The sequence below is a fragment of the Hyaena hyaena genome, unplaced genomic scaffold (assembly GCF_003009895.1).
Source record: "Hyaena hyaena isolate Hyena2069 unplaced genomic scaffold, ASM300989v1 scaffold_33, whole genome shotgun sequence".
Taxonomy (NCBI): domain Eukaryota; kingdom Metazoa; phylum Chordata; class Mammalia; order Carnivora; family Hyaenidae; genus Hyaena; species Hyaena hyaena.
In genome coordinates, this window is record NW_024080666.1 from 3,990,411 (window position 1) to 4,017,644 (window position 27,234).

The 27,234-nt window shown below is 50.2% G+C and overlaps 1 protein-coding gene across 3 annotated transcripts in view; it reads left to right on the forward strand.

Moving 5' to 3' along the window:
• LOXHD1 (lipoxygenase homology domains 1) overlaps positions 1–27,234 on the forward strand; it is a 160,027-nt gene that overhangs the window by 87,049 nt on the left and 45,744 nt on the right. For 2 of the 3 annotated variants that reach the window (XM_039228860.1, XM_039228861.1), the window contains exons 18-26: positions 355–515; positions 2,777–3,248; positions 3,693–3,847; positions 5,690–5,823; positions 14,530–14,696; positions 15,501–15,605; positions 18,364–18,492; positions 19,661–19,825; positions 23,870–24,051. In XM_039228860.1, the coding sequence (XP_039084791.1) occupies positions 355–515; positions 2,777–3,248; positions 3,693–3,847; positions 5,690–5,823; positions 14,530–14,696; positions 15,501–15,605; positions 18,364–18,492; positions 19,661–19,825; positions 23,870–24,051 (1,670 nt within the window). The remainder of the gene's footprint in view (positions 1–354; positions 516–2,776; positions 3,249–3,692; positions 3,848–5,689; positions 5,824–14,529; positions 14,697–15,500; positions 15,606–18,363; positions 18,493–19,660; positions 19,826–23,869; positions 24,052–27,234) is intronic. The other variant, XM_039228863.1, reaches the window with a different exon arrangement.

The following is a 27,234-nucleotide window of genomic DNA, read 5'->3' on the forward strand; positions in this document are numbered from 1 at the left end:
TTCCCAGGGGTAGGCACACAGCAGAGAGTGCTCACTGGCGTTTTAACTACTCCTCATTCTGGCTCCAAGAAGTCACATGTGATGCAGTGGATGACTAGGCTCTGAAGTCTGACTGCCTGAATTCGCCATTTCTACCACCTACTCAACCCCTCTAAGCCTCAGTTTGTCAACCTGAAAAATGGCCCTGATAGTCCTCACGATGCTGAGGAGAGGGTTAGATGACACGATGCTGAGGAGAGGGTTAGAGGGTGAAGCACCAGGCATGGTACAGGGTCAGGAATGTTTGTTTTGCTGCTCTGATTGCTGTCAGTAATATTACTGAATGTCCTGCTTCCCCCCCATGTGCCCACCCAGTGGTCCATTATGAGGTTGAGGTTTGGACGGGGGACATGGGCGGCGCAGGCACCACTGCCCGAGTCTACATACAGATCTATGGCGAGGACGGCAAGACAGAAGTGCTCTTCCTCTCCAGCCGCTCCAAAGTTTTTGAGCGGGCATCCAAGGACACATTCCAGGTATGTGTGGGTAAGGTAGCGGGGGTGCCCACAGAGGGCTGGTGGATGCCCCAAAGTGAAGGGATTGGACTAGATCAGTGGTCCTCATCCCTGGCTTCCTAGAATCACCTGGAGAGCTTTAAGAAAATAAAAAGGGACCTCTCTGGCCTACATCCAAATCAGTTAAGTCAGAGCCTCTATGGTGGGATGTGTTTTCGGGGTATGTTTGTAAAAGTTCTGCTGGGAGACTAACATGCTGCCAATTCCAAGAACCACTGGAGTAGGTGATTCTAATTTGACAAAATATGGCCTGAAGCCCATGGTTACTGCACCCACTGCCAGCCTGTGATCCCACAGCTCTCTCCACCTGTGGGCAGGGCCATGCTTCGAAGCAGGATCTGGGGGTGAGGGGGCCTCTTGCCTGCATTCTCGATGCCCCAGGAGTCTGCACTTCCCTTTGAGTAGAGAAGAGGAAGAGATGAGAATATAAGCATGTTGCTGTTGGCGGGGGAGGAGAATGCGGGTGTGATGCATGTATGTTTCATATGGGATACTAGTGCACGTGTGTGTGTGTAACAGATATATGTGTGCAGGGAGCATATTCACGCTGAGTGCTCTGTGTGTGTTTATGTGCCTCAGGCCACTTGGTTCTTGGCGGAGTCCTACCCCAGTGCCCAGCAGGGCCTGGCTGAGCTGGGCCAGGGTGTACAGGACATTAGCGCTGGAGGGGGCCTTGCTGAGGCCAACCCCCCATGACCCTGCGGAGGAGGTAGAGGCCCTAACATTTCACCTCTCTGAGCTTCAATTCTTCCTAAGTTCAAGCCTAGCCGTAGAGTGCCGCCCTGGCCTGCTTGAAAGTCCTTAGAAGGATCCAAACAGTCAAGGTCAGAGAATGTTCTCAGGAATTTGTGACCAGTTGTGGGGATGTAACAGAGCAGGGCATCTTCCAATGCCAGCATGCTATGTGGCTGGAAGTGGTGCCGGATGTAGGTGTGGGAAGAGGGGACAGTGAGCAGGCCCGACTGGAGAGGTTGATGGCAGGGATGCTATGACTCGGAAAATGCTGAGGAGGAGACCTAATGTGCTGAAGAATGAACTTACCAGGCCCAGAGCCCATCCCCTAAGGAGCTGAGAGGAAAAAAAATGCCTCTTCTCAGGGCTCCTGGGTTCCCTCCCATTTTGGCTCCTTCCCAATTTTCTCAGAAAGGTGGTTGTGACTACACTGTGGCTTCACAAACAGAGTCATAAGACCTGAGTTCTCCTCTAGGCCTGGACTCCAGTCATGGGGCATTGAGGAACTCAGGTCCCCAGTCCCCAGGACAGATGCGGCAAAATTGGTGGCACCGGGCTTTGGAAAGTGTCAGACCCCCAGAAGGGGCCCCACAGAATGGAGAACAGAGTGGCCCAACCAGCAGGGACCCCGTGTGGCGCCTCCCCTGAGCTCTGCAGGAGCTAGACCTCACTGCACGGTGAGGCTTAGAAGAGAGTAGCAGATCAAGGGCTGAGGACCCAATCGTCTGAAGAAAAGCTAGATCCATCCACACTGTGCTGGACCCCAGGCCGGAGAGGAGCAAGAAAGAACAGTCCCTGTCTTAGCAGTTCCCCCATTCAAGTGGGCGGGAAGCAGCTCACATGGACAGGGAGGGCATCGGGGACAGTCCAGAACCACGGCCAAGGTCTGGGCCCCCTCTGCACTGTCAGGGAAGGAAGAGGCCGTGTGCTGGGGGAGGGGCCTGGGGTCCCTGGGGACATGGGGGAGGGGGTTGGGTTTTTTTTTTTTTTAAATAACGCTTTTTTCTTGCTTATGTTGTATGTGATTCATGTTGAAAAAAACTTTGGAAAAAGAATGCAGAAAAGCACAAACTGAAAAGGAAAGTAGTAATCAAGTTCAGGAACTGGAACGAATGGGATTTCCTTGGAGTTAGAGGAAGGAGTAAAGGCATTCTGGGTCGGGGGAGTGCATGGCAGAGGTGTGGAACCAGGAGTCACGGACCTGAGTGTGATATGCATGTGTGTGTGCGTGCATGTGTGGATGTGGGGGGAAGAAGAGAGAGAGACAGGGAGACGTCCTGACCATGACTGGGGGTTAGAAAGAAGGAAGTGTGCGTGGAGGGTGGGGGGCCGCAGGATGAGAGAGAGGGAGCTGGTGGAAGCTTCTGGGCTCTAGGCCCTGGGCCTCCCCATTGCGGCTCCGCACACAGGCCCGTGCCTGGCTTCGCGGGGGAGGCGGGGAGGACGCCAGGGCCCCCCCCCCCCCAGCCACTGCCCTGCACTTTGCACAGCTGGAGGCAGCGGACGTGGGTGAGGTCTTCAAGATCCGGCTGGGGCACACGGGCGAAGGCTTCGGACCCAGCTGGTTTGTGGACACGCTGTGGCTGCGGCACCTGGTGGTGCGGGAGGTGCAGCTCACGCCTGAGGAGGAGGCCCGGAAGAAGAAGGAGAAGGACAGGCTGCGGCAGCTGCTCAGGAAGGAGCGGCTGAAGGCCAAGCTGCAGAGGAAGAAAAAGAAAAAGAAGAAGAAGGGTAGCGATGAGGAGGACGAGGAGGAGGAGGAGTCCTCGTCGGAGGAGTCTTCGTCTGAGGAGGAGGAGGAGGAGGAGACCGAAGAGGAGGAGGAAGAGGAGGAGCTTGGGCCCGGGATGCAGGAGGTGATTGAGGAGTACAAGTTCGAAGCCCACCGCTGGCTGGCCCGGGGCAAGGAAGACAATGAACTTGCCGTGGAGCTGGTGCCGGCAGGCCGGCCGGGTCCTGAGCGTAAGCCTGAGGAGGGGTCTGCCGGTCCGCTGAAGGGGGCCCGGTGAAGGCGGGAGTCTAGCTCTCCGGTCCCGTGGCAGCCCCATAGCGGGGCACTGGTCACAGTTCCCAAATAGGTCTCCTGACCTGACAGGCCTCTGTCTGGGTTAGCTCTGCCTTCATCCTGCGGCTCTCAAGGGGAGCCTGGATATAGCTCACGATGACCGAAAGTGGGACGGGAGGTGGGAGGGCAGGCCAGGGGCATTTTTCCCTTGACTCGCAGGCTCTTGGGCTTCCTGGCAAAGGGAAGTCTTGAGCAGTGGGGAGGGACGGGTTCAGTTCCAGGTTTGTGGATGACTCTGTAGGTCCTTCCTGCTCCACAAGCTGGCTGGATCCGAGAGACTGAGCCTCAGGTCCACCCCGAGGCCTGGGTGTCCTCAACGCCACATTCTTCTCCATCCCCAGCCAACACCTACGAGGTCCAGGTAATCACAGGGAACGTGCCCAAGGCCGGCACCGATGCCAACGTCTACCTGACCATCTACGGGGAAGAGTATGGGGACACGGGAGAACGGCCCCTGAAGAAGTCGGACAAGTCCAACAAGTTTGAGCAGGGACAGGTAGAGTGGAGGCTCTCTGGCCTTTGCGCCAGGTGGGGGTGGGGGTGGGGGTGAGGGGCCATGGAGACTCAGCTGATTTCCAAGGCCACAGCCGCACCAGCATGATGTCCAGTAGGGGGCTCTGTTGAGTGCAGCCAGACATGATGGAAGCTGTTCGTTCCTCTGTGAGCTCCGGTGCCGTGTGGTGGGGGGGGCCGTAAGACAGGCCTGGGGAGGGGAACACCACGAAGCTCGCAGGACCTAACCAGAGATATTACGGGTAGCAGATGCTCAGGTGCTGGGTGGGCAGAGCCAGGGTTCAAGGAGGAAGTGCCCACGGCACTTTGGGGAAAACAGGGTAGGAAGGAGAGCGGTACACTGGGTCATGGCGGGTAAGTGTGGGTTGGATGTCTAAGACTGACCATGAGAGGTGTTCTCCGAGGACAGGACTGAGGGACAGAGATGTGGTGTGGAAATCTGGAAGGCTCACCTCAAGGACAGGGAGTCTTCCTGCCCATGCTGTGTTAATGCTGAGCTAGGGGTGGGAGCTGCCTCTGGGAAGCTTGATGAGCCTAATTAGGGGGGTGGGGCATGGGATCCTTGAAAGAAGATTGAGAAGCCTGGACTGAGTCCTGGTCCCTCCCTAGTGGGAGCCTCGAGCGTTAAAAGAAATGCACACACACCCCTCTTCCAGGTATGGTGGGAAAAGTGTGAAAAATCCAGCTGTCATCTTTTCCTTCGAGATTTTACAATATCCTTTGGCTGGATGACTCTCCTCAACTCACCTTTTTCATTCCTGCCCCGATCCCAAAGCCACATTCCGTCATCCACACAGAGACACCAAACCCATCAGAGTACTTCTGGGTCCCTCTGATTTATTTCAGAGGCTGCCTGCTTTTTCTTTCAATACTCCCTTGCCATGACTTGAGGCTTAGGGTTTATTTCCATAGCCACTATGATCCTGGATTGGAAGAAAACTGTTTGAGAGGACGTAACTGGTACAGTGGATGAAATTTGAACACGGGCTAGTATGCTAGATAATAGTGTTGTGTCGATGTTGTCTCCTGAGTTTGGTGACTGTCCTGTGATTATACAAGAATCACCTGTTCTTAGGAAAGCTTTGGTGAAGAATTCAAAGGTGAAGGATCAAGGTATCCGCCATTTACTTTTAAATGTTTCAGAAAAAAAATAGCAAAAGAGAGAGAAAGAGAAAGCAAATGTTGCAAAATGTAGGTGAAGGGCACACAAAACTTTATTGTATTATTTCTGCAAATTTTCTGTAGACTTGACTGTTTCTCGGTATAGAGAGTTTAAGAAGTTATAGCCAAGAGGAATCCCATTCACTTATGCGTTCCTGCTGTTGCCTGCCCCCTGCAGTGCGCACCTGTACACTTGTGCTACATGCACTGTCTTCCTCCCTACGTGGTGAGGGAGTACAAGTCTCCTGCTTCTGACTTCGGATTTACACTTTGAATTCTGTACCTCACCTTGGACTTGCACTTTGGCTCATCCCAAATGCTTAGTCAGAATGCGTGGCTGAAGGGGCTTATGCACACACGTGCACACATAGCACAGGGTTTCAGCACACACCCTGCCCCTCACGGTCACCTTCCTGGCCTCCCACTCCCCCCACCACCCTTTGGGACACAGAGTGAGAAGACCCCTGGTGTGGGCAGGTTAAAAAGCAAGAGTGCAGTCCGCACACCAGTCAACTGGATGCAGTTTCCACACCCCTCTCCCTCGATGGTGTGGGTCTCACTGCCGGCCCCAGGCTGCCCCAGGTGCTGAGGATGAGGCTGATGGCAAGATGTGTCAGAGGGTTGGGGGCACCGTCTCTCTGAGTGCTTCCCTGGCCCTTCCCAGACAGATACCTTCACCATCTATGCTATTGACCTGGGGGCTCTGACCAAGATTCGGATTCGCCATGACAACTCGGGCAACAGACCAGGCTGGTTCCTGGACAGAGTAGACATCACCGACATGAACAACGAGATCACGTGAGAGGGGCTTGAGGGAAGGGAGGGAAGGCCCAGCCTGCTTCTTAGTCCTGGAAAGAGGGTCGAGAGGGGGTGGCTGGGATGTCGGAGGGTGGGTGTGAGGTGGCTGTATGTTAGTTTGGTTCCTGTGGCTGGCTGGGTGGGCACTCCCCCTCTCTCTCTCTGCTCCCTGGGAGCTCCTGGAGTTCCTGCTCTCTCAGGTGACAGTCTGGTAGGACCTCCAATCTAGTTCTGGAGATTTGTCCGTTCAGAAGGTCAGGGTTCCTGTCCCTACAGGACACTGGCCTAGTCTCCATGCCTGGGCTCAGTCACTCATCAGTGTCTCCACATACGAAGTGGCTTCCAGTACCGTGTGTTAATGTTCTAGACCAGGGGTAAGCAAACTTTTTCTCTAAAGGCCAGATAGTAAATATTTTAGGCTTTGGGGCCATTTGGTCTCTATCATAATTGATCTCCTTGCCTTTGCAGCAGTGAAGCAGCCACAGGTGATACTTGGTGGAGGTGGCTTTGTTCCAATAAAACTTTATTCATGAGCACTGAAACTTGAATTTCATGTCATTTTCACATCTCACAAAATAATACCCTTCCTTAGATTTTTTTTTTCGACCATTTAAAAATGTAAAATTCAGTTAACTGTATGGCTCTTGGTTTCGGCTCAGGTCATGAGCTCGAGGTTCATGAGTTTGCACACCACAATAGGCTCTGTGCTGACAGTGTGGTGCCTGTTTGGGATTTTCTCTCTCCCTCCATCTCTCAAAATAAATGAACTTAAAATGTAAAATTCATGCTTAGTTTAAGGGATGTAGACAGGTGAGGGGGCCATATTTGGCCCGCAGGCCATAGTTTGCTGGCTCCTGCTCCAGATTCCCAGCTACCACAAAGAGCTAGGTTGGGGAAGGCATATTGTCCTCCTGACAGGTGAAGAAACCATGTCCCAAGGAGGTGAAGCCACACCCACAGAGCTAATTCATGCCAGAGTCAAGACTAGAACTCCAGACCATCGGTGACGAATCTGGTGTGTCTCTACAATCAGGCCCCATTGCCTCTTGAGCAAAAGAAGCCACAGAGCCATAGACATGAACAAAGGCTGGAGGGGTGGTGAGGAAGTGCAGAGGAAGGCAGAGACAAAGGCGGGCATGATCCTGAGCATTCTGTAGGGCTGCAGAGTACCTGCTGGTATCTGGAATGTAGTGGGCACCCAGTAAATAAGCATGTGTTGACTTAACTTCTTGGTTTGCGATCTGGTGTCTCTTGGAGCAAGCCCTCTTCTTGCGCTAGTCTCTGTGCAGCACAGGGGGTGTTGAGGAGGCTCGCCTCCTCTCCCACCTCCACCCTGCCCCACCAGCCCAAGAGACTGCCTCAGATGAGGAAGCCAAAGCACACCTCACACGTGGCCTGCTGTCACGGCTTTCCATGAAGTCATTGTGACGGCACAGAAGGGCAGTGGGACAACCCGATGGCTGGGAACCGGGGTCCCGAGCTGTGGTAGGTCCTCTCCCAGAAACTTGCCAGGTCACCCTGAACGAGGTGCTCTGTGCCTGTGGGCTCTCACTCACTCTTCTGATAAATGGGCTTAAAGATGTCAGCCAACCTTACTTCTCAAGATGTTCTGCAAATCTAAGGCATTTCAGCTTGAGAAAGGATAAAGTACTGGCAAAAACAGAAGGACAGGAACAAGCCAAACATCCCCAGCTTCCCCTCGCAGCCCCATTAGGCTCAGTTAAGTCTGTGCCATTGATTGGACATTCCTGGGCCAGCCCCACAATTTTTAAATTATTGTAGCCTTATGATCTATTTTAATATCTGTCCGTACTTGTCCACTTTCATTACTCTTTCAAAATATTAGCTTTTCTTACCTTCTCAAATCAAGACATTAAGCGATTTGGAAAAAAAAAATCCTGTTGGAATGTTGAAGGTTATGCCATTAGTTATATGTGTGGAGAACTGTGTACTTAGAGTATTAAGTGCTGCCCCACGTATGCGTTTCCATGTATCCAGTTGTTCTTTCTGGTATCCCCGTGATGCTTTACAGTTTTCCACAGTCTTATTATGTTTATGGCCAAATATTTTGTATTTTTATCACTCTTGTGAATGGTATACTCGTCCCCCTTCTTCTCTCCCTCTCTCTTTTCCTTCCCTCCTCCATTCCTGGCTCCCTCGTCTCCTCCCCCTCCCTCGTCATCCTGTCTTCCTGGTGTGAGTCGGAATCCACCCCCCACCCATCTTCACTAGCCCTGGTCCCTCTGCCTCACCCTGGTCCCTCCTGTGTCTATAGCAGTCCGGCCCTCGGGGGTGTGTCCCTCCTCTGCTCCGCAACCTGCAGAGGCTCCCATTCCCTCCCAGGTCAAAGCCAGAGCCCTTCTACGGGCCTGGCCCCACCCTTCACTCTCGGTCCTGGTCTCCCTCCTGCTTACTCCTTGCTGTTCCTCGAACCCAGCGGCCAAGGGCCTTTGCATGTGCTGCTCCTTCTTCCTGGTCCTCCTTCCCCTAACGGCTCACGCATGCTTTCTCTAGGTAAGGTATCTGCTCTGCTGTCGTCTGCTCATCAAGGCCCCACCTCCCACCCTGGACCTCTTATTTCTCTCTTCTCTGTTTCTTTTTCTCCACCTCACTTATCATTTGACCTATAGAATCAACTGCAGTATTTCATCATTGTTCCTCTCCCCACAACTGAATATAGGGTCCCTGCCTAAGGTAACGATCTCACCTGTCTTGTTCCCCGCTATGTCCTCCCCAGTACCTGGAAGAGGGCCTGGTGCACAACAGGCTTTCCATAAATACTTACTACATCAACTAATGAATACAGATCGTGCTTGCTGTATTGACTCATTCATTCATTCATTCATTCAGCAAATACACGCCATGCCACGAGGGTCAAGTGGCTGGTTCTGACTCTCCCCCTGAAGAACAGAAAACTGTGATGGTCTAGGAGGCAGATGTTTTAGGTTCATTTCCTGTCTCTTCCTCTCTTTACTTGTGTGGCCTTGGGAAAGCCACTTAAACCCTCTGAGCCTCAGTTCTTCCATCCATGAAGTGGGCATAATAAAACTCCCTCACAGCTTTGAGATAACCCGTGTAAGGGCCAGCGCCGTGCCTGGCACCCAGCGAAAGGGGCACCGTGGCAGTAAGAATCCAGTCAGTCGACATCTAAAAGTGGCTGCACAGCTAGGAAGGAACGGACGTGAGCAGGATTATGAAGGAGCTCCTGGGGCAGCCGGGAACACAGAGCAAGGTGGCTACTGTCTCAGGGTGGTGCCCCCAAATGCTGAGGGAGCTCAGGGGCTGGCGAGGGGGTTTCAGGGTGCTCCTCTGTCCGAGGTGGCATTTCAGATGGGCTTTCACAGACCATGATGTTTGGTGTTTGGAACAAAGGGCACTAAAGTGGCTGAGCTGTGTGATGTGGGAGCCGAGGGGCACGAACAGCGGGTGGTGGGTAATTCTGTCTGCCTCGTGCATGAGGGAAAGAGCACAAAGAACTTTGGGAAGGGAGGTGGGAGGTTGGGGCTGCTGCTCCACAGCCAGAGGCCCCCAGCTGGCCAGCTTTCCCTTCTTTTTAATTTTTTAAAATGTTTTTATTTTGGGGGGGGGCGGGCAGAGAAAGAGACACACACACAGAATCTGAAGCAGGCTTCAGGATCTGAGCTGTCAGCACAGGGGCTTGAACTGGTGAATCACAAGATCGTGACCCGAGCCAGTTGAAGCTTAACCGAAGGAACCACCGAGGTGCCCCTCCCAGAGAGTCTTCTGAGGCCCAGGCAGGAAGACAGAAGGAGCAGGGAGGCACTTGTGGGAGATGTTGGCTTGAGCAGAGATTAGAGAGGATGTGATCTCTGGAGCCCCTGCCACCACAGTGAAGTCACTCAAGCAGGGTGTCCTGGCAAGGCTAGGGCTCAGCAGGGTGTCAGCAGGGCCATGCCCTGTCCCTTTGGCCTCCAAGATTGCCAGTTCTGGAGAGCAGCTGAGCCCGACTGGAAACACCTGGAGGAAGGGGTGGGGGGAGAGGGAGGGCAGAGGTGGATTGATCTGCAATGCAAATTGCTAAAAAAGGAGAGTTCTCTTTCTCTTCTAGTAGCAAGTGCTTGAGGTCCTTTGTAGGAGTCCCACGCTGGCAGGAGGCGGCCAGGATGATTCAGAAAAGGCTTTTGAATGGTGGTTTGCAGCCGTGGGTGGCTTTGAGTGGGTTGTCCTGGGGTCTGAGGTCTCCCGTGGGTGGACCAGGGCTCTACACACAGGCTCACATTCCCTTATGAAAGGACCTCTCTGGTCCTTTGCGCGAGGAGAAGATGGTGAAGCTGGGGAAATTTATCTCTGGCCTCCTCCTGCCTCCGCTAGCCTGGGAAGCCCCCCACCCCCGCCTTGGCCACTCTGAAGAAAAAATAGTTTAAAAAAGTGTCAGGTTGATTTTTATATCGGTAGCCATATTTGGATCGAGGAGAGGCTGGTCCCACCTCCTCTCTGCTCAGATAATTCCTGGAGCCCTGGGCTGACTTTAGGTAGCACATTCTAAGGGGAATGTTGGAAAAAAAGAAAATGCATCTTCAAGGAAATGATAATGGCCAATTAAGAAACTCAGAGTTATTGCAGGAATTTGAAGGAGGAAATGAATATTTCACCTTGATAGGAGATAGTGCCTTTCAAAACTGCTGATACCTATGGTTGCCGAGGTATGCCAGGGCCTGTGAACACAGCAACAAGCAAGAAGACCCTGAGCTCATGGGGTTAGTTTGCCTGTTGGGGGAGACAGACAAATTTATGCTCTCTGGGCAAACTTCCATTCTCATCACTTCAGTGACCATTTACTTGAGAATAATGCCCACGTTGATATCTCCAGTTGTATCAATCAGAGTAGTCTAGGTTCTGCTGAGTAGCAAATGGCCCTTAAATATCAGTGTCCTAACAACAGGAGCTCACTTCTTGCTCACACTGCGTGTCCAGGACAGGGCATCAGGGGACTTTGGTCAGTGTGATCTCTCAGGGACCCAGACTGATGGAACTTTTTCCTCAACACATGTTTCCATGGTCATTCTTGTAGTGGAAAGAGGTGTGACACATCACACACTGACTCTTGAAGATTCCTTACAGCCCAGAGATTCTAATCATATTAGCAAGGACTTAAAAATTCAAAGTCCTAACATCCCAAGCTATGTTTGGATTTCAGAACACATGACAGAAATGGTGGGATTTGAGGGGGATGCATTGTCTTGAACTAATACAATCTTGGTTAAGTTATTGACTCATTGGCTCTGCTACTTTCTCACCCCTTTCCATAGCTCTTGACTTGACAAGTAAGTGACGTTGTGTCATGTCTTCCTTCCTCCTTTAATAGTTGAACTAGCTGCTTTTTTGATCTGCATTAAAATCTAATACGTTCAAGTTCAAAGAGGAAGAGGCAAATGCCGCAAAAGTTAGGAATATATTTAGTGTCCCTTGTTTTGTCCATATTCAGTCTGATATATTTTGCTTTCTCTACCTGTTTTCAGCCCTAAGACCTAGATTCCCCTTCTGATTGGTGGCTTGAGGGTCCCCTAGATTGTCATTAAAGACAGATACTGTGGGGTGGGCTTCCCTGCAAGAGTTGAACAAAAAGCTTGTTGGACTTTTTCCCCTTGAGCTTCATCTGATAAGATGTTCTCTGGAACCACTCACTTTTCAGGGACCTTGGAATGTTGAGACACAAAAGACCCCACAGATGATTTTATCAGCCTTCATAGTGGTAGAACTCAGGGCCTAGGGGCCACGTAGCTTTCTAGGGGAAGAGTAGGGACAAAAACCCTGAGTTCCCGAGTTCCCATGCTCTTGTGGTCATGCCACCTGCCCCAGTACCACCTGCTGACTCATACCGGATGCAGTCCAGCACTTGTGCACAAAATGGGGAAGTCCATACCAAATGACATACATTTTACAGCATTAAGTTTTGCAGTCTTCTTAGTTTTTACTTTTTTTTTTTAATGTTTATTTATTTTTGGAGAGAGAGACAGAGCATCAGTGGGAAAGGGGCAGAGAGAGGGGGAGACACAGAATCTGAAGCAGGTTCCAGGCTTCAAGCTGTCAGAACAGAGCCCAATTCAGAGCTCGAACTCATGACCCATGAGATCATGACCTGAGCTGAAGTCACACACTTAACTGCTTAACCAACTGAGCCACCCAACATCCCCCACTTTTCACTTTTGAGTGAAACTTAAGATTTGCTCCAATAATCAGTTTAACCTCCCACTCACCCAAGCCATCCCTTTCCTTCCAGTGGCCTTGTTTTAAGCAGGGTGGTGGCCACACCTGGCCGGTACAGCCACCAGCCGCTCTTCTCCTTTGTTCTTTCAGAGTCCCTGGCGACTTCCGTCCCTGGCACCCAGAGACCTGCTTGAGCAGGACTTACTGCTGTGGGAGGAAGGGGGAGGGGAATCCTCTGCGAAGCCTTCTGTGGGTCCTTGTTGGCGTCATGGGGTAGAGACTGAAGGCCCAGCGCTCAGGCCAGTCCCAGCCCCTGCTCCAGTTCTGCCCATCCAGGGAGATGGTTCAGAGAAGAGAGATGGGAAGAGGTGCTGCCACTCTGGGCACACTGAGGGGCGTTAATGTCCCAGTGCAGGGGCCTCAGGGACACTGGAGCAGTCGCTCAGGGAAAGCCAACCTCTGCTTCTAGAGTACACACATGCTGGGCCAGTGTGGGCAGGCTAGTGCCGTACCCCTGCGGTCTGGCTGACTTTTTTCTCTCTCCCGGGATGAGTCGCCCACTCTATCTTTGTGTCTCTCTCTCCCTCTGTCCTTGTTCTGCTCCAGCTTCCCACTCTCCTTGTCTCCGCCTCTGCCGCAACCCCACTCCTTTCTTTATTTCTGTGGCTCCTTTAATTGGCCATAATTTAGAGCCAAAGCCTATTATTCATAAGTTAATTCGTTGAGTAAAAAAACATAACTTTCCCATTCATAACTTAAAGACTGGGAAGTGGAACAATAAACATTTTTCACTTAAACCCTAACTTAAGTGCAATTTAGTCTATACTGCATTTGGTTGAGCTCCTCCCACCCCTGGAATCCATGTCCATGAACACAGACTCATCCCCCTGCAGCCCGTATGAGCCTGTGGGCTGAGATTCTGCTCCTCTAACATGTTGGCGCTGGGAGGCAATAATATCTATAGAGGAATGTGGGCTCTGACAAGGATGAGACCTCCAGCCTATACTGCTTCCTCCTCTCCAGACCCTGATCGGTCCCTGAATGTATCTTGAGCATCCCGGCTGGTGGGAAGGGGTGGAGATTGGGTGGAATGTCCCCAGTGTAGACATGGGCTGCATATACCAACCCTCTGAGTTGTTCTAGTATCTTGGGGGCCCAAGGAGAGCTGCCCGGCACAGAAGCTCCAGAGATCCCAGGCATGGGCAGAAGAGAAACAACGGGAAGTACGATAGTAAGAGTAACAACAGCAATAGTATTAGTAAATTCTTACTGAGAGCCAGGTATTTTTACCAGCACTTTTAAATATTTAATTCTGGGGCGCCTGGGTGGCTCAGTCAATTGAGCGTCTGACTTCGGCTCAGGTTGTGATCTCTCATGGTCTGTGGGTTCGAGCCCCCCATCAGGCTCTGTGCAGATAGCTCAGAGCCTGAAACCTGTCTCCGATTCTGTGTCTCCCTCTCTCCCTGCCCCTCCCTTGCTTGTGCTTTGTCTCTCTCCGCTTCTCAAAAATCAATAAACATTAAAAAATTTTAAAACAATAAAATAAAATAAAATAAAATGTTTAATTCATGTAATCCTCGTAACAACTTTGACATAAACAGTATGATCTTCATTTTACAGAATGGTAATCTAAAACACAGAGTAGCATTGCCAGGTAAAATACAGAATGGCCACTTAAATTTGAATTCCAGAGAAGCAGTGAGTAATGTTTTAGTATAAGTATGTCCCAAATATTGGGTAGGACATATTTATGCTAAAACATTATTCATGGCTTATTGAAAATTCAAATTTAACTAGGAGCCCTGTGATTCTGTTGGCTAAATCTGGCAACTCTAACACAGGGAGGTAAAGAAACTTACTCAAGGTCACATGACTCTAAGTGGCAGAGCCAGGATTCAAACCCAGTATGGCTCCAGAAGTGAGTCCTTAATTAACTTCATGTTGCCACCTCCGTCATCCCTGGGTCCCCACTCCCTTTGTCCAGGTATCTGCATTTCAACTGGGCTCAGCCTCTACGCTGAGGAGTCTAGTGTGGGCCTCCCTTCCCTAGATGGTGCAGCTGTCTGCTATGGCAGCTCCTTAGCCACCCTCCCTGTATCTTCCAGAAGCATAGTTGGGTATCATTCCATTAAAATCCATTTACTCAACCATTAGTCACTGAACACCTACTGTGTATAATATTCTTTGCTAAAGTAGTGTTGGCTACCAGATTAATTCTAGAAAAGGCTGGAAGAGACCCTGGAAGCTCTTCTAGATACCTCCAACATGACCCTGAGAAGGTTTAATAGGCTCCAGGCAACTGTTACACATCCATTTTCAACAGGGTGCCTTGAAACCATGTCCCCATGTTTACTCTCTGCTCCAGGCAAGTGACTCTCACGGGGTGACCCCTAGGCTGGGTAGGAGGGAGGCCCATGGCAGATGGGGAGTGTTGGGGCCCCTGAGGGCCTCTCATTTTGCAGCCCAGGACTGCTCTTTAATGAAACCTTTCCGAAGAGAAGAGACGTTCCTAACCCCTCCTCGTTCCCCTCCCCACAGGTACTACTTTCCGTGCCAGCGCTGGCTAGCAGTGGAGGAGGATGACGGCCAGCTGTCCCGGGAGCTGTTGCCAGTGGATGAGTCCTATGTGCTGCCCCCGAGCAAGGATGAGGGTGGAGGAGGTGGTGACAACAACCCCCTCGACAACCTGGCCCTGGAGCAGAAAGGTTTCCTAAACTAGAGCTGGTTTCTTCCCTCCAGCCTCTCTCCCTCTGCCCCTCCCCCACCCTCGGTCTCCGTGTTCCCCTCCTCTGGCAGAGTGTCTATACTGCTCTTGTTCCTCCATGGCAGGGAGGTGAAGAGTGGGGAGATGAGGAGACATACTCCCACACGCCTAGCATAAGGCTAGGTATAAAGTATATGGCTAGGCACGGACTTATGATTAGGAATGGAGTGGAATGGAATAGAATGAAATAGCATAGGATAGGATGGGATGGAGTGGGATAGAATGGAATAGAATGGAATATAGAATAGAATAGAATAGAGTAGAATAGAATAGAATAGAATAAAATTAGAATAGGTTGTAGCCTCCTCTGATTTAGTTTTGTATTCTCCCCTGCAGGCACATCATAAGCCCTCAATACATTTTTGTCAAAGGAAAGCAAGAACTTTCAAGAATTCTAGAATGCTTCCCTTCCTTGAAATTTACATCCCTAAAACTTCCCAACGTGGAGGAGTCAAACCAGGCTCCTGGCTGATGAGCCTCTGACTCTCAGTCACCCCAAGTCTCCCCTAAGCATCCTACAGTTTAATTGAGAGCTTCCTGTGTGAGCTGGAGGTGGGGGGACCTCATCTCTGCCTCGAGGAAGTTTCCAGACTACAGGCAACTGCAGGACAACACATGCTACAAGTAAAGCAATTCCTAGAAATGGCCCACATGAATGTAGAAATGTACTCAGTATGTTTTCACCCTCCTCCCTCTACGGGAGGGGCAGTCTACCACTTACTTCTCCACACTCCTCTCCTGGCAGACAAATCTACCACATTCTCAGTGACCGTAAAGACTGGGGACAAGAAGAATGCAGGAACAGATGCCAATGTCTTCATCACGCTCTTTGGCACGCAAGACAACACTGGTAAGAACGTAGTGCAAGGCCGAGGCTCACCCACATTCCTCCCCAGAGAGACTAGGGTTCAACAGAACTTTCCAAGGAAATCCTGGTCATGCTTCTGTCTTTCTCTTTTAAAAACAATACTTAAGAATTCCCTTGCATTGTTTTACTTTATTTTATTGTGGGAGAACACTTAACATGTGCTCTATCCTCTCAAATTTGAAATGTATAATGCATCACTGTTGACTGTAAGTATGGACTGTACAGCAGACCTCTAGAGCTCCTTAATCTTACTAAATGGAAAGTATGCTTGATGATTAATAACTCCCCATCCTCTCCTCTCCCCAGCTCCTGGGAACCACCATTCCAGCCTTTGATTTTATGAATTTAACTATTTTGGATACTTCGTATAAGTGGAATCGTGCTATAGCTGTCCTTCTGTGTCTAGCTTCTTTTGCTCAGTGTAATGCCCTAAAGGATCATCCACATTGTTGCAGACTGGAGAATTTCCTTGTCTCTTAAGGCCAAAGAGTGTTCCATTATATGCATATATAGATCACATTTTTTCTATCTGTTCATCAGTTAATGGACATGTAGGGATTTCCCCACATCTCAGCTATTGTGAATAGTGCTGCAGTGAAATGGGAGGGCTAAGATCTTTTCAAGATCCTGATTTCAATTCTTTTGAATATATACCCACAAGTGGGATTGCTGGGTCTTATGGTAGTTCTATTTTTAATTGTTTAAGGAACTTTCATACTATTTTCCATAGCAACTACACCATTTTGCATTCCCGCCAACTGTGTACAAGGGTTTCAATTTCTTCACATCCTCACCAAAAGTTGTTGTCTTTTCATTTTTGATGGCAGCCACCCTGACAGGTGTGTGGTGAGATCTGGTTGTGGTTCTGAGTTGCATTTCCCTGATGTTTAATGACAATGAACATTTTGTTCATATACTATTGGCCATTTGTATGTCTTCTTTGGAGAAATGTCTATTTAAGCCTTAGCCCATTTTTAATTGGGTTATTAGCTTTTTATTATTGAGTTGTAGGATACTGTGGTAATGAACCCATTATCAGCTACATGGTTTGCAAATATTCTTTCCCATTCTGTTGCCTTTTCATTCTTTTGATTGTTTCCCTTGCTGTGCATAAATTTTTTAGTTTGATGCAATCCTACTTGTTTAATTTTTTAAAAATTTTTAATGTTTAGTTTTGAGAGAGAGAGAGAGAGAGAGCAAGAGTGAGCATGAGCAGCAGAGGGGCAGAGAGAGGGAGACACAGAATCCAAAGCAGGCTCCAGGCTCCAAGCTGTCAGCACAGAGCCAGACACGGGGCTCAAACCCATGAACTCTGAGATAATGACCTAAGCCAAAGTCAAACGTTTAACCAACTGAGCCACCAGGCGTCCCCTCCACTTGTTTACTTTAGTTTTTGTTGCCTGTGCTTTTGGTGTCATATCCCTGAAATCATTACCAAGACCAATGTCACAAAGCTTTCCCCCTATGTTTTCTTCTAGGAATTTTACAGTTTCAGGTCTTGTGTTTAAATCTGCATCCATTTTGAGTTGATTTTTGTGCACAATGAAAGATAAGGGTCCACATTAATTACTTTATATGGAGATTTCCAGTTTTCTCAGCACTGCTTATTGAGGAGACCGACCTTTCCCTGTCGTGTATTCTTGCATGCCCCACACTCTAACAGATGGCACACAACTAGCATTGTTGGAGGAAAGCATTTCCCTTTTTCTTAAAAATCTCCATGTAAGGTGACTTGTCTACCTGGATTGTAAACACTGGTTCTTTTAGAGAGACTTCCTAAATCTAACTAAGTCGCCCTACTGTGCACCAGAGGGCAGAGAGCCCCCATCCCCTCTCCTGTCTTTATTCTTCTGTCTACCACCTTAGAACTGTTTGGAAGCCATATGAATCCTCTTCCCTTCAATGTCCTCGCCTTAGGAAATGGCGCCTGATCCTGTGGTCATTCATTTTCCAGGCCTTTCTGAAACTTTTTTTTGCCATTTCCCGTGTTCTTCCTGAAGTCATCAAAACCATAATGAAGGACCTCCCAGTCCAAACAGTAACTGGTCTCTTCTCTGTGACTCCTGCCACATTTCTCCTTTTTTTTTTTTAATTTTTTAATGTTTTATTTATTTTTGATAGAGAGGTGGAGACAGCATGAGCAGCGGAGGGTCAGAGAGAGAGGGAAACACAGAATCTGAAGCCGACTCCAGGCTCTGAGCTGTCAGCACAGAGCCTGATGCAGGGCTCGAACTCACAAACTGTGAAATCATGACCTAAGCTGAGGTCGGACGCTTAACTGACGGAGCCACCCAGGCGCCCCCCAGCTTTCTCCTTCTGTTCAGGTGCCCCTGAGACCCCAGGGAGCATGGGGAGGGTGGTTTTTTCCCTGGCTTCCTCCCCATGTGGAGCAAGTGAGGGATGTGGAAGCAGAGTCTACACTGATTTAGGACCCCACCGCTTTCTCCTGGATGGACTTGAATAAGGACTTCCCCTCTTGGTGTGTCTCCTTTTCTTTAGATACAAACTGGAAATAAAAGTACACACCTTGAGGGCTTATTACAAAGCTCAATTAAAGGCCACACGCACGTCCAAAAAATTGCTAAATGTGCAAAGGTGCCTGGTGGACAGTAATTGCACGCTGCAAATTTTATGAGAGTTACAAGAATTTGGTCATTATGAGGAGGGACTAAAAGGGGTAGTCAGACTCGTTTGAAGGTCTCAGGTCCAACCAGTCACATGGGGGCCGTTTGGTTGGCAGGAATGACCCTCCTGAAATCCTCCAAGACCAACAGTGACAAGTTTGAGAGGGACAGCATCGAAATCTTCACCGTGGAGACCCTGGACCTGGGAGACCTGTGGAAAGTCAGGATTGGCCATGACAACACAGGTCTGACTTCCTTCCCCCTCTGTTTTCTGCTAAGAATGCAAGGAGCACAGACAGGTCCCTGTGTGGCTGGGGACGAATATGCAGGACACTGGAATGTCACCTGCCTTACATGATGACACGACTTCCTCGAACCCTTCAACCCATTGGGCCCTAGCTGCATGCAGAAGATTCCAGTCTCGTTGGCCTGGGCTGGGGCCCGGACACCAATGATTTCCCCAAACCCCTGCCCTGAGTAGTTTCACTGTGCAGCCACATTTGAGATCCCCAGTCTTGCTCAGTGGCTCTCTGACTTGAGAGAGCAACAGAACCACCTTGGGGGGGTTGTTAAACACAGATTTCTGGGCCCCGTCCACACAGGTGTTGACTCAGTAGGTCTGGGGCAGTGGGGGCGGGGGACTGAGCATTTCTGTTTCTCACACACGAGGCTGTTGGTCTGGGGACTCCACCTTGAGAACCATGGGTCTAGTTAGTTCTTCCCAGAACCCCTCTGACACTCCAGCCAGACAAGGTTTGTTCTCTCTTAGTAAAGTAGGACTTGTGTTCTTGGCCCTTAAGTGTTTTAAGGCTAGGGAAGGAGGCCGGCCTCCTAGACCCTGGGATGGAGAGACAGGCTCTCTGCTCGGCTCCCATTTCCTTCTTTAAACCTAATCACTCATTTTTCCAGGGAAGACCCTCCATCCTTCACAGACTTGCCTTCCCTTCATGCACCGCAAACTGACAGGAAAGACCCTCCTGAAATCCTCCAAGACCAAAGGCCAGAGAGCTTGGAGTGTCATCCTTGTCGCTGGGTGAAATTATAATATCCCCGTTAACACGAGCTCTCTCTGGCATCTCCAAGCTCCCTATTTAGAGTGCCTTCCACCCTGGACGGTGTGCTTGCTGTCATCTCCTGTCACCTCTTCTGCAGGCTCCTTCGCTCTTGTTAATTTCCCTGACAGCAGCCTGGAGTGTCAGCTTCAGCCGGGTGCTCATTTGAACAGGAGTTATTTAGCAGTGCTCCCAGGGGAAGGAACGGCATGGGCTCCGTGCAGCTGTGTACTTCGGCCACAGGGCCGGGAAGCACGTTGGGAGTCGCTGCGGTTGCCCACAGTAAGCTGTCTGTGTAGAGCTCCTTGGGTTCTGTCTCCATCTGTGTAGAGCTCCTTGGGTTCTGTCTCCTTCCCTTCAGGCAAGGCTCCAGGCTGGTTTGTGGACTGGGTAGAGGTGGACGCCCCGTCTCTCGGAAAGTGCATGACATTCCCCTGTGGCCGCTGGCTGGCAAAGAATGAAGACGACGGTGCCATCGTCAGGGACCTCTTCCATGCGGAGCTTCAGACGAGGCTGTACACACCGTGTAGGGACTGTGCGCGGCAAGCCTGGCCCTCCTCCCAGGCCCCATCACCCACTACCCCATCTTGGTCCCAGCCCCTCCTCCAGCCCTGCCCCCGGGCCAGGCGTGCCTCCTCCCCACCCCACCCCCCACCCCCGGCTCTCTAGGCTTCGTGTGGGCTGTGGGCAGTGCCCTGGATCCAGTGGGCCCAAGCCAGCTGGTGCCGACAAGCAGAGAGCCTGACCTCTCTGGGGCCTTTTCCTCGTCTGCAAAATAGAGATAATAATACATAATGGTCATAAGACCCCCCGAAGGGAAGACAAAAGTCTAACTGTGAGAAGTCACATGGGCCCCGTCACCGGTGTTCAGTCCAGTTAGTAACGTGACCAAGAAATCACCACTGTAAGATTTTATCCTGATTGGGGGTGGGGGGTGGAGAACTTGAAAAGATGATAAATGTAGTTCCTTTCACCAGTAAAGGAGGGGAGGAAAGGGAACAATTGGTGAAGTTTTGACACTTTCTTTCCCGAGTTGTCAGAAAGTATGTATTATATGTTTGTTTACCTGTAGGGACATACTAGGAACTGAGAATCAAACTGAAATCAACCAAACTATAAAAATCTGTTTAAATGTGCTAAAATCAGAACCAAACCCCCAGAGAATATAATTTTTTTCCTAACCAAATAATTAGCTATACCAAACAACTTCCACCAAACAGCTCATAATTACATGGGATGAATCAGTGATGAATTTTTTTTTTTCCTAAAGCAATTAAACTGGAAAAGACCGGATCCATCAAGATATTTTCTGGTCCAAAGGCTGAAACAAAGTGACATTTCCCTCTAGTAAAATCTCTGCATATACAAAGCAAACCCTGGATGTAGACGCTGCCTCCAGGAGTTGCCTGCAGTCTAGGACAGACACACTGACCTGACAGATGTACACAGAGCTGGCAGCATACTGGGTGAGACACTTCAAGACAGAAGTAGCTGTTTCTCCCTCTGTGCCCTCACACAGGCCTGAATTTGCATGACCTGACCTTGAATATATTCAGCTCTAGCCTGATACTAAAGCAAGCCCGTTTGCCCTTTGTCCTAGACTCACATTCACACACACACACACACACACTGAAGGAGAGGCTTGCCTTTCTGACTGGAGAACAGCCTCAAAGTGTCCCTCTCCCCAAGTAGGTGCACAAGAGGAGGGTCTGTTGCTCAGAACCTATTTCCTTGTTTGGGAAAAGCCTCGAGGGCACAAAGCCAGGGAGCTTCCAGGGCTGGGGAGCTGCAGTCCCAGGATGGCCAGTTGTCATTCTCAGGGGCCTAGAAGGCTTAGAACTAGATTTGGCAGTTCATCAAGGCGGCCCAGTACACGTGAAACCGGGACACAGCAAGATGGCCCTGCTTCTAGGCCGACAGAAACGTGCTGCCCACACAGTAGAGATGTGGCAGTTAGCAAGGGGGCCATTGTGACGGTCTGAACTTACAGGCTCCATACAGCATGGAGCCCTGAATGTCAGAATCATGCCACTTTAAGACTGGGGGGGGGCACCTTAGCCTTATGCCTGTGTTCTGGGGATTGCTGGTATTGAAGGGGGTGTCTCAGGGCAGCTGGTGGAGGAGGGGAAAGGATGAGAGGGAACAGTTCCCAATTCATGCTGTCCAGAGCCACTCCTCAGCTTTAAAAGGTTAAGTTTTTTCAGAGCATTCTTCCCAAATGTATTGTTTAAAATTTTTTAATGGTTACTTATTTTTTGAGAAACAAAAGAGAGCATGAGTGGAGGAGGGACAGAGAGAGAGGGAGACACAGAGTCCAAAGCAGGCTCCCGGCTCTGAGCTGTCGACACAGAGCCCAAAACAGGGCTCAAACTCACAGGCTGTGAAATCATGACCTGAGCTAAAGTTGGACACTTAACCAACTGAGCCACCCAGGCACCTGAGTTCCTAAATGTACTTTTAGGAACTCCCTCAAAATTTTCCATTGAAAATTAAATTCGGTTAAACAGTCTGAAAGCCACAGATTCTGTTTGAAACCCTCTCATTTTACAGACAAAGAAAAGGGCCCAGAGATATACATCCATTTGCCCAAGGACACACAGCTCCTCAATCCAGAGGCAGAACTGGAAATCAGGAAGCAAATCCGACCCCGGGGCCTAGGGATGAGGGCTGAAGGTGGGCTGTTCCTGTCCAGATATTTTTAGGGCTTTTCCTGCTGCCAGATAGTCTCAGGAAAGCTCAAGTCCATTGTAGTCTTCTCTGCTCAAGGCCGCCTAGGCCTTAGACCAGGGAGATACCCAAGAGGACTCAGGGGAAGTTGCCTCCATTATTGCTGATGCCGTTTCCCTTAACTTTGGTGAGCACCCTGTTCTGGCCATTGTGGGAATGGCAATCACCCCCATAGGTCATAGGCCCTGTGACTTGTAGGTAGGGAGCAATACTCACCTCCAGTTCATGACAATAGCACCCTTCAAGGTTGACCACACAGGATTTAGGGGTCAGACAAGCCTGGGTTCACCTTGGAGTTCCACCTCTGACCAGCCCTATGATCTGGGGCAAGTTACCTTACCTGTATGAGCCTTGTTTTTCTCATCTATAAAATAAAGTACAATGATACCTCCTCCAGAGGTCATTGTCAAGGCTATGGAGATGAGGAAGGTAGAGTGCCTAGTACAGAGTCTGGCACCTGGCAAGTACTCCACAAACGACACTTACCATTAATACAAGTGTCCCAGTTCTACAGCAGAGTAAGCATCGTACTAAATGAAAAGAAAATTCACTGGCTTTGGAGCAAATTTGGAGAAGGTTGGGGCCGCCTGGGAGAAGGTGACTTTTGATGTGATTCCTTTCGAGGTCAAGACCATAGAATAGGGTATATTTCCACTTAAACTGTTTCTCTGGGTTTTCCATATGTATTTTTTATTACTGTGACTTAGAGTAAGTAAAGATACATTTATATGCATCTGAGACAAATAAGTGTCACAAATTTAGCCTCACTGTGAGATGTCCAATGATATTTTTTATTCAGTTCCATATATTTTTTAAAATACTGGTGCCTACCCACTAAATTTTATTCTATAACCTGCTAATGGATCTCAATCTGTAGTTAACAAACTACTTTTAAACTACTGGTCTCATGCATGTTTATCGGGGATATTGGCCTGTAATTCTCCTTTTTTGTGGGGTCTCTGTCTGGTTTGGGAATAATGCTGGCTGCATAGAATGAGTCTGGAAGTTTTCCTTCCATTTCTATTTTTTGGAACAGCTTGAGAAGGATAGGTATCAGACTACAGTGTAAAGTCTGAGTTAAATATTTAGATCACTAGACCCATCCCATAGAGAATCTGAAGTAAGGTTGGGGATCTGAGTGTATAATAAGCACGCCAAAGAGTTTCTGAGGTGAAGAGTCTGTGGCCCACACACTGGGCAATGCTGGTCTCTACCCCTCTGGTAAGTGCCTTTCGGGAAGCTGCTTGCCAACAACACTGATAGGTCTTTTTTAAGGAGTACACAGGGTCCCCCACCCCCACCCTGCATCCAACCCAGCAAGGGCCAGGTGCATTATGGATGTGTTAGGAGCTCAAGCCAGTGTGGATCAAGTGAGGGTGAGAAGAGAAAGGATTCTCACCCTGTAAACCGCTGATCTGATTGGTCCATTGCCCCCTGAAATATAATCCTCCTGTTTATAGTGTCTACAGCTAAGGACCATGGTGGACACTTCACAGAAGAGGAAACTGAGACTCCTAAGTGACTTGCCCAGGTCACACAGATAGTCAGGATAGTCTGTGCTTTCAGCCAAACTGTTGTACCAGCTCTGTGATGTGAGAGTCACAGAGACCCTAATCTGAGGTGACAGGGGCTGTCTGTGGGCACTAAGTGTGACATGACACTGCCTCCCCCCTCCCCCTGTACCTGTGGTTGCTAAGCAACCACATGAAGGTCTAGGTCCCTGGGCTGCAGCTCCCCGTGTTGGGGACTGGGGCCATGGTGCCGATGAAGAACTTGATCTTGCCCACATTTGTTTTCTGTTCTCGCCTCCCCTCTGACTTCACCCTCTATCCACCATCCTCAGTTGTCCCTTACGAGATCATCCTCTACACCAGCGATGTCTTTGCTGCCGGGACGGACGCCAACATCTTCATCGTCATCTATGGCTGCGATGCTGTGTGCACCCAGCAGAAGTACCTGTGCACAAACAAGAGGGAGCAGAAGCTGTTCTTTGAGAGGAAGTCGGCCTCCCGCTTCATTATGGAGGTGCCTGGGCTTTGTGGGCTGCCGGAGGGGGGGTGGGAGAGTGGGGAGGGCTGGGGCTGAGAAGCAGGGGGTGGCACCAGAAGAGGGGGCGGAGGCACCCTACCGGGCTGCTGGTGGTGAAGAGGCCAGGCAGTTCACCCAGCCTCGCTGGGCCTTACTCAGCACATCTGAATAACCCAGGGGGACTGGCACCTCACCCTGCCCCACCCGGACTAGTGTCAGGATCTAAGGCGACAGTGAGTAGACAAGGTTTAAGGAAATAGAGACACAATCCCAGTTCCACTGGGGCCACCTCCGATGCTAGCGATAACACACATGTATCTGTGTAGAGAGCTTGGCTTCCAGACACCCCAAATGTTCCCCAGCTGCCCTTCTGGGCTGGGGGGTTGCTCGTTCCCTGTCTACTGTAGGCATCGGTCACAGCACCTTGACATCCTGTGCCCTTCAGTGCCTCCTCTGTGCTCTCCGCTGTGTGCTAGGTTGGGTGGGAGAGGCAGAGGAAGGGGGTGGGGCAGACTCTGCCTGCAAGGGGCTTGCAGTCCAGCTGGAGAACCCCAGACCCCCACACAAGGCCAACAAGAGAGAATAACTGATCTTGTGGGTAAGAGAGCACTGTCACAGGGCTTTATCTGTTAACTCACTTAGCCCTGGCAGCAGCTCTGTGCTATTATTATCACTGTGTAAAAATGGGGAAACTGAGACAGAGAGTGGAGTAGCTTACATAAATTCACACAGGTAGGGTATACTGGAAGCAGGATTCAAACCCAGGAGTACTGGCTCAGAATACGTGCTCTTAGGCCCTGCAGGACGCCAGCCCATGGTGATGAGGACAAATGCGGGACTGATCGAGAATGCAAAGGAGAGACAAGAAGGGGAGGCATTCCTAGCAAGGGGAACATCACGGCCCAGGGCCAGAGCTGGAAATAAACACAGCATGTGATTTGGTGGGAGGGACAGAAGGAGAATGACATGATGGATAGAGGACCAGCTGAAACAAGACTTAGAAGGGACAGCTCTGAAGGAGAAGAGCTAGGCATCTCATGAGATTGGACTTTCCAGGTAGTGGGGACATTTGCAGAAATGCCCCTTATCTTCTGATGGGAATCAAAGTCCAGAACCCCATCCTCCTTCCCTGGCCAGTGTCTGCCCTGAGGGACGCCCCGCTCCCTCTCCACCTTCACTGGGAAGAGTCAGCACTTGTGGAAAGGTCACCACCTTGGTGGAGTCTTTAACAAAGAAAATTCGAGGGTGATTCATTTATCCTCACAGAGTGGCAGCTCAGCCATCCAAGATGGTGGTACTGAGTCATCCAACGCTGACGCCATCAGTGGTCGGGCTGTGATCACACGGGCATGACTTCCATGCCATTTTATCAATGGAATGCCCACTAACAGCAGCTGTAATTTGCCAGTAATTTGTTGCTGTCTTTTTTCTTTCTTCTTTTCAAATCTATCTGGCTGTTGGGGGAGTGTGAGAGTGTGGAAACACATGAAAAAGCTTTTGTGCCTCTGTCTCTCCATGTCTCTTTTCTGACTGATCTTCCGGTAGGACGTAGAGCACTAGGTCGTAAGCACACAGCCCTGGACTCTGGTTCTGGCTCTGGCTCAGATGCAAACTCATGAGCAAGCCTCTCCCTCTCTCTGTGGCTTTGTCCTAAGACATAGGAAGTGGCTGAAAAAATAGCAGTAATAACTAGAATTTATTGAGCACGTGCCTTGTGCCAGCCCCATTCTGAACACTTTGACTGCATCAGCTCATGGAATCCTCATTGGCATTCCAAGAGTTGCTAGTATGATGATCTCTGCATGGGAAGGGTAAGAAACTTGCTCAGGGTGTAACAAAGGGCAGAGCCAAGATTTGAACTCCAGCAGTTCAATTCCAGAACCTTCTCTGCTGAGCTCTTCCACCTCTTTGGAGGATACTAGGGTTTCTTCTGATTCCGAGTTTATCTCAGAGGCCCATCATCCATGGCTCGCATTCTGCTGAAGGCCTTCTTGCTCCCTGAGGGTCACAGCTAAGACGGCCACCTTGATGTGGCATCCCTGACTGACTGGATGGATGATTACGGTTCCAAAAGTACCATTGAAGCCAAGGTCCACATGTCTGGAACCTCAGAGATGGGATAGAGGGAAGAGGAAAAGAGGCCCCAGGACAGAGGGAGGAGCAGTGAATCCACTGCCCAATGCATTTGACAGCTCAGTGTCCTCAAATGGTCATTCTGTGGCCCAGGACTTCCTCCCACAGCTTCTGTATCTTCCCTTGTTATAAAATGCCCAGAGCACGAATGTCAGCCTGAAGTCACCGGTCTGTTCAGTGATCAGAATGCCCCTCAGGGGCTCACAGGGGACAGCACTCAGGGTGAAGTGAGGGTGAGCCGGCCAGAAGGAGGCAGGGGGCAGGGCGGCAGAACCAACCTCCGCGGTAGCGCCCTTGTGGACTCACACAGTGTCCAGCAGTGTGGTGCCCTGCTGGTCACTTGGAAGGAGAACCAATCTGACGGAACGATTGCTGCGATCTTAGACCTAGAAGTGACCTCAGGAGGTTGCCCCAGCCATGCCTCTGCCTTCAGCTGAGTAAGACATTACTGTCCCCCATTTTATAAAGAAGAAAGTTGGGGCCTAGAAGGTCAAGTGCCCTGCCTCAGATTATATATGTGGTAGGTGGCAGCACCATGGCCACAATTGGAAAGGATGAGGGGGTTGGGAGTGCGGTGGGTCCCCCAAGCAGTGCTGATGGGCCCACCGTTGGCCGCCAGCTGTGGGTGGGTGTGTGGGGAAGAAAGAAGCCAGTGGTTGGAAGCTGTTCCCTTTTGTTCAGAGGTCACTTCCGCATGAGGCTATTTGCATTTGAGGATTGACTTAATCTGTCATTCAGATGCCATTCCCTCATCAAGGGTCCTCACCTGCCCCAGAGCTGACTCGCTGTCTCTTAACACTGAGGCCTTGGTGGTGCCGGCCAGGCGGCCAGCTCCACAACGCGGCTTTGAAGACACTCAGTCAGCACACACACCCCCTCACCTCGTGTCTGGCCACCTCGCTGCCTCCTTAAGAGTTGTGGAAAGATCAGGGGGTCGGTCATTCCTGATGAGTGTCCCTCCCCTGCACCCCGTGCCTCAGACCCCAAGCAGGGGAAAGAAGAGATGCTATCTCCTGAATTGCAGGCACTGGCTATAGCTCGCACGCA